The 12,465-nt window shown below is 35.9% G+C and overlaps 2 protein-coding genes across 2 annotated transcripts; both read left to right on the top strand.

Annotated features, from left to right (window-relative positions):
* Window positions 1-2,948: 2,948 nt before the first annotated feature.
* Window positions 2,949-5,557, top strand: LOC121756887 (12-oxophytodienoate reductase 1-like). Its single transcript, XM_042152311.1, has 5 exons — window positions 2,949-3,753; window positions 3,835-3,975; window positions 4,084-4,214; window positions 4,473-4,634; window positions 4,779-5,557. Exons 1-5 carry the CDS (start codon window positions 3,680-3,682, stop codon window positions 5,369-5,371), a joined length of 1,101 nt encoding a protein of 366 aa, XP_042008245.1. The 5' UTR covers window positions 2,949-3,679; the 3' UTR covers window positions 5,372-5,557.
* Window positions 5,558-10,073: 4,516 nt separating this feature from the next.
* On the top strand, window positions 10,074-12,354 carry LOC121757047 (ras-related protein RABA2a-like). Its single transcript, XM_042152518.1, has 2 exons — window positions 10,074-10,322; window positions 11,700-12,354. Exons 1-2 carry the CDS (start codon window positions 10,158-10,160, stop codon window positions 12,177-12,179), a joined length of 645 nt encoding a protein of 214 aa, XP_042008452.1. The 5' UTR covers window positions 10,074-10,157; the 3' UTR covers window positions 12,180-12,354.
* Window positions 12,355-12,465: the final 111 nt, after the last annotated feature.

Below are 12,465 nucleotides of genomic sequence, written 5' to 3'. Positions count from 1 at the left end.
AACTCATATTTAATCACGATGGAAATCATCATCTAATTATATCACATAATTCATGTCAAAAAATGCTTACAATGGAGGCTCTGAATCCTAATAGGAGATGAATGAGCATTACAGCCGTAGATAGTGGATAATTATGTCAATTAATTCATAATCAATTTTTATATTTGAAGATAGAAACTACCGGGTGAATTTCAAATTGTGCTTCCAAAATTTAATGAGTTCAAAGTGGAAGATATAATTTTTTAAAATTGCATTTACATCCCTGGCATAAAATTACATTTACAACCCTTTGCGCGACTTAAAATATTTTTATTTTATTAATACATTGTGAATAAACTAAATAAAATAAGAAACAACATCGTTACATAAGATTTAAAAAACAAAATAAAATGTACTATACACAACATGTTAAATAATTTTAAAACTAAATCAACATGGAACATTTGTTAATTAGAACATTTACGTAGATCTCTACAACAAAGAAAAATATCACCCTTAACAACATACACACTTCAATACTAAAACACTATTTAATATGAAATCAATATAAATATTTAATATACAACTTAAAATATTATAAGGACAATAATATTGTGATAAAAGACAAAATGATGGACCACAAAGCATATTAAACAACACACATATATAAATATTAATAGTAAAACTTAACATTAGAACAACGAATCAATAATTCAAAAATTATGAAAAAACTTATTTGTAAACAACTTTAATAGTTTCCTCTTTTAACACCTAAATTGATGATTTATACATGTGGGCTAAAAAAATGTGATACTTCATGTACTTTGTCGTCTTTTATGTTCTTCTTCTTCTTTGCTTCCTTTTGCCATTTCATTGACTTTTGGTGTTTTCTTTGCACGAAAACTACGTAAGAAACAACATCAATAAAGAAAGGAGGATGGATAAGAGACTGATGGAGCAACACGCTAGCATTCTCCATCATTGTGTACGTCGATGCACATAAGTTAAGCCTGAATTTGTTCACTATTTTTTACTAATGGAATTTGTACATTGTTTTTGACTGAGCTAATGTGTTCGAATTATTACTATTTATAGACAAAATTGGGTGTAACCATCCAACATATAAATGGATTTAATTATATAATGTAACCGTTGGGTTTAGTATGAAATCAATATGAACCCTAAACTTCAATACTAAAACACTATTTAATATGAAATCAATATAAATATTTAATATACAACTTAAAATATTATAAGGACAATAATATTGTGATAAAAGACAAAATGATGGACCACAAAGCATATAAACAACACACATATATAAATATTAATAGTAAAACTTAACATTAGAACAGCGAATCAATAATTCAAAAATTATGAAAAAACTTATTTGTAAACAACTTTAACAGTTTCCTCTTTTAACACCTAAATTGATTATTTATACATGTGGGCTAAAAAAATGTGATACTTCATGTACTTTGTCGTCTTTTATGCTCTTCTTCTTCTTTGCTACCTTTTGCCATTTCATTGACTTTTGGTGTTTTCTTTGCACGAAAACTACGTAAGAAACAACATCAATAAAGAAAGGAGGATGGATAAGAGACTGATGGAGCAACACGCTAGCATTCTCCATCATTGTGTACGTCGATGCACATAAGTTAAGCCTGAATTTGTTCACTATTTTTTACTAATGGAATTTGTACATTGTTTTTTACTGAGCTAATGTGTTCGAATTATTACTATTTATAGACAAAATTGGGTGTAACCATCCAACATATAAATGGATTTAATTATATAATGTAACCGTTGTTAATTGTTATATCTAATAATTAGGTTTGTAACTCATGTATTTGGAAGAAATTCCATTATTGGAAATGAAACTCCTCCTATCATTAAAGAAAATGTAACGTGCTTATTATGGGACGCATATCATTGGTTCCACCATTCATTCAAATAATTTGAAATTATATAGTAATAAATGGATGAAATTATAATGTAACCGCTACGAATTTAAAAATTAGTTCCAAAGTTATTTAAGACAATGCTTAAATTAGTTGCTCAAATTGATAGAAACGTCCACTAAACACTAAATGTTTAAAATCTCACCCAAAAATTTCACTATAGTAAATTCATGTTGTGAATTAATTACATAATAGAGGCTCTGAGCCCTAATAGGAGATGAACTATCATTACAACCCAAGCGAGTGGATAATTATGACAATTAATTCATAATTTATATTTGAAGATAGAAACTGCCGGATGAATTTAAAATTGAGGCTTACCGAAATTTAATGAGTTCAAGTGAAAGATTTAATAGTTTTTCTTAATTGCATTTACCTCCATTCCACAAAATTTTTATTCAAAAGGTCCCAAAACTCAACTTTTATATATGTATAGATAGATAGCCAAATACAAAGAATTTTACTTTATTTAAATTTAAATATATACTCCCTCCGTTCCATATAAATAGGCCATTTGAAATTGACATGAGTTTTAATGTATAATTAGTAAAATAAGAGAGAATGAGAAAAAATAGTTGAAATTATGTATTGGATTATATGGCCCAAAAATAATAAAGGAAAAAGAAAGATAAAAGGTTTCTATAAATAGATATGAACTACTCCATTTTTGTGGGGCGGACGGAAAAGGAAATACTATGATCTATTTTGCCTTATTGTTTTTGATAGTACTCTCACTCTTTGCCCCTGTCGCCCAGTCTGGCGGAGCATCGGCGACGCTCTCCCCGGCCTCCGTCCAGCCTCCTTAAAGGCTTAAACGTTCCGCCGCCCTTCCCCACCACTTTAAACAGCCCACAAGCCGCGCGTTCCGCCCCCTCTCTACTGTCCGCAATTGCCCCCGTCGCCTTGTTCTAGAGGGCAATCAACGCCTGACGACTCAGATCAATTCATTAAGGTAGGTGAAATTTTGAAAAGTGAAACTGATGAAAATCCTATCTGGATTTCAGCTTGCCTTTTTTTGTTGTTGTATATGACTTTCGATATTTGCTTTATTTTTAAAAAATCTGGATGCAGGAGCTTATGTGTTCTTAAATAGAAATTGAACATTGCCAATTTGGTGTATTCTTTATGCTCAGTGTTGGTTTTGAAGGATTTGTCTCTTTGTTCCCGCGGAATAAGAAATTTGGGCATGATTGGTTTATTTCCCGTCAGAGACGATGGTAATCCTCTCCCAGGCACACAACATGCTCGATGAAATTCCTCAAACGAAAAACTAGACATAAAAAAACTTTAAAAAAAAAGTAAAAAACCCAATAGTGATATATGCTCCATATGGACTTGCCCACCAGCAATGACGAATACAAGTTGAAAACCAATTTGTATTTACCCCTCATAATAAATATTAGATACTCCACTATACTACAAATCTGTACAATCGATGATGCATAATGCTCTTATGAAAAATAGCTAATAAGATAAATCAGCATGCATAATTATTAATTAATGGGTTCCCATGTTCCCAGAATTGAAATTCCGAATCTGATTTGATCCGCCGCCTCTATAATTAATTTGTAGGTGGAGTCTCATCCGCCGCCGCCGCCTCTAATAATTGGGAAAACTAACACCAATGATCTAATGGCCTACGCAATTCCCACTAGATTCATGTATCTACTATAAATAGTCCTGTGTTTTACACAAATAAAACATAAACAAAAACAAAGTTAAGAGATCAAATCAGAGTTATGGCAACTGAAAATAATGATGTTATTCCTTTGCTCACCCCATACAAAATGGGAGAATTCGCCCTCTCCCACAGGTTTCATTCCTTCATTACTTTTTTTTGTCTTTGTGTGTGTTTTTCTTCTCATTATCTGGGTGGTGTTGTGTTGATGAACAGAATAGTATTAGCACCATTAACCCGGGATCGGTCATACAACAACGTTCCACAGCCACATGCCGCAGTATACTACTCTCAGCGAGCAACCAAAGGTGGCCTCCTTATCACTGAGGCAACCGGTGTATCGGACACTGCTCAAGGGTACCTATACATTTATTTTAATACTACTGATTTGGACTTTGTATAGTTAGTTATGATGGAATTGCTGTTAAGATTTATTTGATATTTCTATCAATTTTTTGTATGCAGATACCCTGATACACCTGGAATTTGGACAAAGGAGCATGTCGAGGCATGGAAACCTATAGTCGATGCAGTTCATCAAAAGGGTGGTGTTTTCTTCGTGCAGTTGTGGCACGTTGGTCGTGTCTCTACTAATGGTATCCCAATCGGAATTTTATAGTTTGCACATAGTATTGTTTCTATTTGATCAGTACCTTTTTGAGTAACTTGCATATTGATGAGTTAACTCTGTGTTGGTCATATAGTGCTATTTCTTTCCGTTGTAATTGCTGGAGACCTTGATCCCAACTCAAAAATAAGTCAATGAATAACCTAACTGTTGGCCATTGTTACTTGTTTTGCTCTGGCTAAAGCTAGCTAGTTCTTTTCATGACAATAAAACGTGCATTGTGCAGATTACCAGCCAGGTGGCCAAGCTCCACTCTCATCGACAGACAAAGGACTGACCCCTGGCCTATATGGAGTAGACTGGTCTCCTCCTAGACAACTAGCCACAGATGAAATTCGTGGTATTATCAATGATTTCAGATTGGCTGCACGCAATGCTATTGAAGCAGGTTCGCGTCATCCCCCTGCCTATCATGCTCTAGAAATGAAATCAATAAACACTTGGATAAAAAAGGATGGCAAACATATATACTACTTTTGAAATTTTCCCAAAGAGAACGACCCTCGCATTTATTGATCCACAACTTGTGTAGGATTCGACGGTGTCGAGATACATGGCGCCAACGGCTACGTGATCGAGCAGTTCATGAAGGATCAAGTCAACAACAGGAAAGACGAATATGGCGGGAGCCTGGAGAACAGGTGTCGCTTCGCTCTGGAAGTGGCGGAAGCCGTGATCGACGAGATAGGAGCGAAAAGAGTTGGGATGAGACTGTCTCCGTATTCAGATTTCAATGAGGCAGGGGACTCAGATCCAGATGGGCTTGGCCTCTACATGGCCAATGCACTCAGGAAGCTGGACCTCGTGTACCTCCACGTGATCGAGCCACGAGCTGTTGGTTCAACTGTGATTGAAGGGTGCGCTGAGGATCAGCTCCTCCCCATGAGGAAGGCATTTAAAAACACCTTCATCGCTGCTGGCGGCTTCAACAGGACTACAGGGAGCGCAGCTGTGGCTGGAGATGGCGCGGATTTGGTAGCGTTCGGGCGCCTGTTCTTGGCTAATCCAGATTTGCCAAAGAGGTACCGCTTGGATGCTCCGCTCAACAAGTACGACAGGAACACATTCTACACTTCTGATCCTGTTGTTGGTTATACTGACTATCCGTTTCTTCAACAAGCATAGTCTGCCTGTTTCTTTTTAGCACTGCTCAATAAAGGATTATTTGGGAAAATATGTTAACACTGTGTGTTGTAGTTTTCCAAATGGATTTTAATATTTACTATATGTTACACTGCTGTGTTTTGCCAAATTACAGTTTGTTGTAATTGTATGTTATATCCGGTTTAAACAATTTCTGTATGGTAATTACTTTAATGTGTTCTGCATTGCATTACATATTTTACAAACAACACAAGTTTTGTTAAGTCTAATTAAGAGTAGAATTAGATTCTAGTGGAATAATTATTATTAGGATTTTGCCATGCTTATAAAAAACAGTGTCATTGTGATGGTAGAGTGCATCATATTCAAATCAGAAATTATTTTGTGAAATATCTCTGGCTTGAGTTTAAACGATTTGGGTAGCCAATTCTCGCCTTCTTTGTTGGTTTTCGTGATTTTGTGTGTTATTTTCGTGAGCATATTAGTGGAGTTATGGATATCAAATGTGGTTATATGATGATATAGTGATGTTATTACTCTTATTTGATGCTATATGTTATAAATTGAGAGTAATTATGCAAATTATTTATGTTAGACGTATATATGTGATTCATGTGTGTTAAATTATATGTGGTCGAGTCAAGTCAAGTCATTATGATATGTTGAATTATTTGAGACACATTCCAAAATCAAATAAATGTACTTTCAATTAAACAGATTGATAGTGAAGAATATTAGTGATGCACTTTTTATTAACATTGATTACTGAATGTAAGTATGTAACTGGACAATGCAACTATAGTATAGCTAAATGTTAATACAAGTGTCGTAGCCATTGAGATTAAAATGCATAAATAAAACTTCAATTATTATTATCTAGACCACTAGGTTTTATGATTGGTTTTTATAACTAAAAACAATAATGTAAAATAACAAAAAGTAAATTGATAAAGTTTCAAGTAGAAAAAGATAAATAATAGGGTATTGATTCCTTACTCTTAATATAATTTAGTTTATAAATCCATTATCACATAGACTTCACTACAGTTAAGATCATTGTTTGTAGTCTTGACCTTATTAAGAGTCTTGAGATTTACCACTCTTAAAAGATCCTAAGATCTATCGCTTTATTATTGACTTGGTGTTAATAATTCTTATATTCATGTGCAAACTTTTAAACTTTAAGATTTCCTAAATTTTGGATTCATTGCTAACCACAAACCTATATAGTACACCTCTTCTTAATTGCAAACACATGAACTTTGTCGTTAATTTTATTAAGAAAAAGTAAAGATTTTTTGATGTTTCATCTAAATCAATACAGTAGAACTTGACTCAGAGAAGATGATCATTCTTATTCTCTATTTTTCACACTCTAGCCTAAACCATACTACTTAAAATCCTAAACCTTAAATCTTAAAAATCTAAAACTGTGGAAAAGTCATTGTTCAAACATTTAAGGCCATCCATAGAATTTGTTAAGATATAATTTCCCTTAACAAGATTCCAACGTCGCGATTGCGATTGTCGGAGGGATAAAAGGTAGTGGAGGTAGTCGCGGGAGCTTTGCCCGTCGATCAAACCAAGAACAATACCGAATTGATATAAAAACGTAAAAATAAAATAGGATGATTGTATTTCTGATTGATTGAGAATGGATACAAGTACTCCTATTTATAAGACTAGCCTAACTTACTGAACAAGAAAATAAAGATACTAAGAATATATGGAAAGATATGTTAAATCAATACTAAACCAAATAATAGATATATGGGGATATTTCTAGTGATATACTCGTATCAACTCCCCACGGTTAAAATTCACCTTGTCCTCAAGGTGAAAACCAAGAAGCCACAAAAAGCGTCGATGAGGATTGCTTTGCGAGTGCTTTGCGAGGTATCCCCCTGGATCAAAAGCATACTGAGGAGAATGTTTGGTAATGAAGCTCAATATATACATGAGACAACAAGCAAAACCAGCTCTCTTTCGCCCCTGTTTCTCTGCCAGAGATCCAACGATGGATCTGAACACTCCGAAGAACCAAATTCTGCAATAGAAAGCTGGACGATTCCACTCGTCCCAAAACCATATGTACTGTATTGGTAGTAAGCATATGGATCATGCAACCATTCACCAACTCCATCCTTTAGGAACTTGTTTTCTCTTTAAAACTAATTAACATATTTGTAAAATTGGCACTGTAATCAAGGTTAGCTTCTGTAATAATAGGGTCCATGCCCACTGCTTGCCATCCATCATCGATGAATTTAAACTCTAGTGGTGCTACACCTACAATCAAACTTCTTGCTCCTTCCTTAACCCTCTTCCCTTCAATAAATGGCACAAAACAGATGTTGGAAACAGCGATAAAGTTGCAGTTGTTACCTTGAGATGCATTGCAATAGGAGCATACGACTTCTTTGGTGCTTCGTCAATTATGGTGGGGTTTTCAATTATCGGCTCTGCATCATCCCGAGCCTCATCAACATCCTTCGACACATGAACATCTTCTTCTTCAATTGCTGGCAAGTCCCCATTCTCTGGGAGGTTGTACAGTTCTCCAGAAACAACTTCTTCTGCAGATGACGTGCTCCGCTCAGAAACAATATTCTCCTAAACTCGGATGATAACTGGCTCTTCAGGAACATGAACTACAACATTATGGACCACCGCTGGGCTAACACCAATATTATTCACATAAAGTGAATCAACGGTGTAAGGCAGGGCAGCAGCGGGCAGCATCGCCGGCGGTGGATGCAGTACCGGATCAGGAAAGGGTGGTCCCGAAGGTCAAGACACCGACTGCCAATCATAATAAAACTGAGATGTTCGCCGCTGACCATCAAGTTCGTATCCAATCGGGGGCAAGGTCGAACATTCCGACAGCGTGTATGAATCTGTCACGACGTTGTTGGTGTGACCGGTGGTGGGGCTTTGGTGCAGCGTGAGGGGATCCAAGTTTGGATATGTATGTGGACCAAGGGCAGTTGTGAACCAAGGGGAGTTGTGCGGCGGGTAACTGTCAAGATTATATGGAGGCAACGGTGGCTGGTAGGGCGCGTGAGGTGGCTGGGCAGCGGTGTACAGCAGGGGTTGGTCGGGTGGATCAGGTTCGGGCCGGAGCGGAGAGTGCGTTGTTGCTACCCTGCGCTCATGCTCAACCAATTGGGTCTCGAGCCGGGCAAGCCAAGCGTGGATATACTCCAACGTTGCTGCTGTTGAATTCAATTGCAAGCCTTCGGATGCTTGCGATATCTCCGGCCATGAACGAAGATTGACTTCGGCCATGAGTTCGAGGATGAAAGCACCAATTGTTAAGGGATAATTTCCCTTAACAAGATTCCGGCGTCGCGATTGCGATTGTCGGAGGGATAAAAGGTAGTGGAGGTAGTCGCGGGAGCTTTGCCCGTCGATCAAACCAAGAACAATACCGAATTGATATAAAAACGTAAAAATAAAATAGGATGATTGTATTTCTGATTAATTGAGAATGAATACAAGTACTCCTATTTATAAGACTAGCTTAACTTAATGAACAAGAAAATAAAGATACTAAGAATATATGGAAAGATATGCTAAATCAATACTAAACCAAATAATAGATATATGGAGATATTTCTAGTGATATACTCGTATCAGAATTCCACCCATAAACCGATTTTTCAACTGCCACGTTGGCTTTTCAAATTTTAGTTACAACAGCTACAACGCAATCAACCCCAAATATAGCCTCGATTCAGCCCTAACTTTTCAGCATTTTAAATAATTTAATTTTTATTTAAAAGTACATTAATTTCAATTGAGAAATAAATATTAATAGCAAAATGAAATAATTTAAAAGGCGAAAAATCCAAACAATAAATAAAGAAAATAATTTTGTTGGGGGTTGCAATGCAACCGCACAGGCAGCCGATGGTGATTGAGGGGGTGCAATGCAGCCCCGTCAGGCGGCTTGTCCGGACGGGGCTGCATTGTTGATGCCCTAATGCTACGTTTGTGTCTCACTGTTGGATTGTTTGAGACACATTTTTGAATGTTAGTGACATTTATTTTAAATGGAACTAATTTCATTAGCTAAATTAAATGAAATTGAAAGTTAAGTCATCGACTAAAAGATTGTTAAGTTGGTGTACAGAATTATAATTCAATAAAAATATAACAATTTACAGGCTATTATGATCAATGATCATACTCTTATATTTAATGTCATGTGTGTGCCAGGCAGTCACAATTATGTCACATTAGCGACACATGTTATTTTATTTGTTTGGCCAGAATACAGTCTTTTGTTAGCAAAATCAGATAGAAATAAAAAATTTGTAAATTGCGGTAAATTTTGAGGTGATGTACAAACAAAGAATTTGCTAAAAATTGGATAGTTCAATATAAATAATGCTAAATGACTTTGTAAATGGGTAGATTACTAATCACTTTATAATCAAACTTGTTAAATTAATGCTACCAATTCTTCTTATTCGACTAATAGGTTAGGATTTGAATCACATTATGTGGATGGTTGAATAACTAAAATATATTAAGTATTTCCAAACAAAAATGTTGTTGAACTTGAACAGGGAATGAACCCTAATTAAAATAAAAAACTAAAGAAATATATTATCAGAATTAAATTTCAAAAGTTGCTAAATATATCAAATTTCAAAAGTTGCTAAATATATTAAATTTCAAAAGTTGCTAAATATAACAATTGAATAATACAACTGACTCTAAATTACTTCCAAAAACCGAAGGCAGGAAAACATTTGTCCATTTCAGTTGATTTCATTTTGATTTGATTTTGACCTGAGAAATGGGTCGGAGAGCCGATGACGAGTACGATTACTTGTTCAAAGTAGTATTAATCGGCGATTCAGGCGTCGGCAAATCGAACTTGCTGTCCCGATTCACGCGCAACGAGTTTTGTTTGGAATCTAAATCAACGATTGGAGTCGAATTCGCTACCCGCACTCTTCAGGTTTTCAAAATTCAATTATTTTTCTATTCTTAGCATGCAATTAGTTCTAATTTCGGATTTTAGCGGAGAAAGAAACTGCGTTCTTGAGGGCACGTGTCAGTTGATTGTTTGAATTGAGTGAATTTTCGTCTTTTTGAATCGAATTCTTTATTTTTGTTTGGGGGTTTTTCGATCTGTAGATCTATCTATTTGTATAATGGTTGATCTGTTTGTGTATTGATGTGGCGAATATGCTTGCTGGGAATAGTTGTGGGTTTTAAATGTTTGTGTGAAGTTATGATCTTATTGAAAATGGTCATCAAAAGTGTGTTCCATATAACAAATTTCCTACTTTGTCTGGATTATAAGGTATAAGGGAGGGTGTGGAAAATGTGTCTGTAAGTTCTCGTGATTTTCGACATTGTCTACAGATTGAAGGGCCTTTATATTTTTGTTATGTGATCTTTGTGATTATTCTTAAGGTCTGTTAGAGGAAATAGGACAATTGCTTACGGATTGATGAGTGTGTGGAGAAGAATGGCAATTGCCTCGCACTATCTAGCTAGACCTGCAATTAATTGCATCATATTATTTCTTGCACCTTCGAACTCTCGTTGTATGACCATGTTTGTGCATACATGATTCTGGGAGGAGAGATATAGCCACATCCTTCTGCATATGATGAATCTTGTGCCATTAACAAATATCACATGGTGTAAAATATAGAATCCAGGTTTTGGGGTTCGGTTTTATGGCATAAGAGATGTAGACATGTTACTTTTTCGGCTGCATAGCAGTATTCTGCCTTGGGTGAAACAAACAAAATGGAGGAGGATGCTCCTCTATGGTGTTGTCAATTTGTAAAATGCTATGACATACATGCGGTAATTGTAGAGTGCATCAATTTGATAATCATGTTGTGTCTGTTCCTCACTGTTGTTTTGGTTGACTATCAGATTGCATAGAAAAGTTAGCAAAAGATGTTTATGAATTGTATGAACCGTAGCAAACATTAAGGCACACACTTGTCTTATTGAATTATCAAGGCTATCTTGCTGTATATTCAAGAATAAAACAGTCTCTACACAATGTCTGGTAGTTGGGCACTCCAGTTCCTCAACTTGTTTTGAACTTTGATGCATGATATGCATCAAAATTAATGCTGAGATGTTAGATGTAAAAGTTCTTTTGACTTGAGAGAGAACGCAGGACTTTTGACAAAAAACAATAAGTATGAAACTCAGCTCTTTCAAGGTGTTATCAGTTTCAAAAAATTTAATTGATTTTTGGTTCTGTGTAGAGCTGTTGTTTACTGAATTTTAGTTGGTTTCTGTCTGCTTATCACATCAAATTCAGCGAGACCAGAAAGTAAGAATTTATTTAACATCGAATTTGCAGGTTGAGGGAAGAACAGTGAAGGCTCAGATATGGGACACAGCTGGGCAAGAGAGATACAGGGCTATAACCAGTGCATATTATCGTGGTGCTCTAGGTGCTCTTCTTGTGTATGATGTCACAAAACCTACCACATTTGAGAATGTGAGTCGTTGGTTGAAGGAGCTAAGGGACCACGCAGACTCCAACATTGTTATTATGCTCATAGGAAATAAGACTGATCTCAAGCATCTCAGAGCTGTTGCGACAGAGGATGCTCAAAGTTTTGCCGAAAAAGAGGGGCTCTCATTCATCGAGACCTCTGCTCTGGAGGCCACTAATGTGGAGAAGGCCTTCCAGACCATCCTTTCAGAAATATACCGTATAATCAGCAAGAAACCGCTATCTTCGGAGGAGCCTGCAGCGAATATCAAAGAGGGAAAGGCTCTTGTTGTTGGTCCACAAGACACCGACACGAAGAAGACCTGCTGCTCGACGTCCTGATTTATCGTCTTCTCTATTTTGGCACTTATCGATTCTGTTGTGATTTTGATTGTTTTTTTATATTTCTCCATTGAACACCTTGCAGATATATTTGAGGCTTTCTTAAGAATTGTCAGTGGATGATTATTTTGTTTCTTTTGAATTTGTTATTATATTTATTAGTAGTATTTCTTTATTCCGAGTGACGTTATGTTTAGTTTAAAACTTCAAATGAACCCTAGTCTTCAAACTGATGTAGCCATGACTTTTTCTTCTTTGAACCCAGTAAAAGAGATCTCTATGCATT

Source organism: Salvia splendens, chromosome 12, assembly GCF_004379255.2.
Source record: "Salvia splendens isolate huo1 chromosome 12, SspV2, whole genome shotgun sequence".
Lineage (NCBI taxonomy): Eukaryota > Viridiplantae > Streptophyta > Magnoliopsida > Lamiales > Lamiaceae > Salvia > Salvia splendens.
The sequence above is the reverse complement of the archived record's forward strand: the minus strand, read 5'-3'. Positions and strand labels throughout refer to the sequence as shown.

Coding starts and splice junctions, on each gene's coding strand:
- LOC121756887 (XM_042152311.1), top strand. CDS start 3,680: ATGGCAACTGAAAATAATGATGTTATTCCTTTGCTCACCCCATACAAA. Junction 3,754..3,834: donor GAATTCGCCCTCTCCCACAG/GTTTCATTCCTT, acceptor GTTGATGAACAG/AATAGTATTAGCACCATTAA. Junction 4,215..4,472: donor TGGTCGTGTCTCTACTAATG/GTATCCCAATCG, acceptor TGCATTGTGCAG/ATTACCAGCCAGGTGGCCAA.
- LOC121757047 (XM_042152518.1), top strand. CDS start 10,158: ATGGGTCGGAGAGCCGATGACGAGTACGATTACTTGTTCAAAGTAGTA. Junction 10,323..11,699: donor TCGCTACCCGCACTCTTCAG/GTTTTCAAAATT, acceptor TCGAATTTGCAG/GTTGAGGGAAGAACAGTGAA.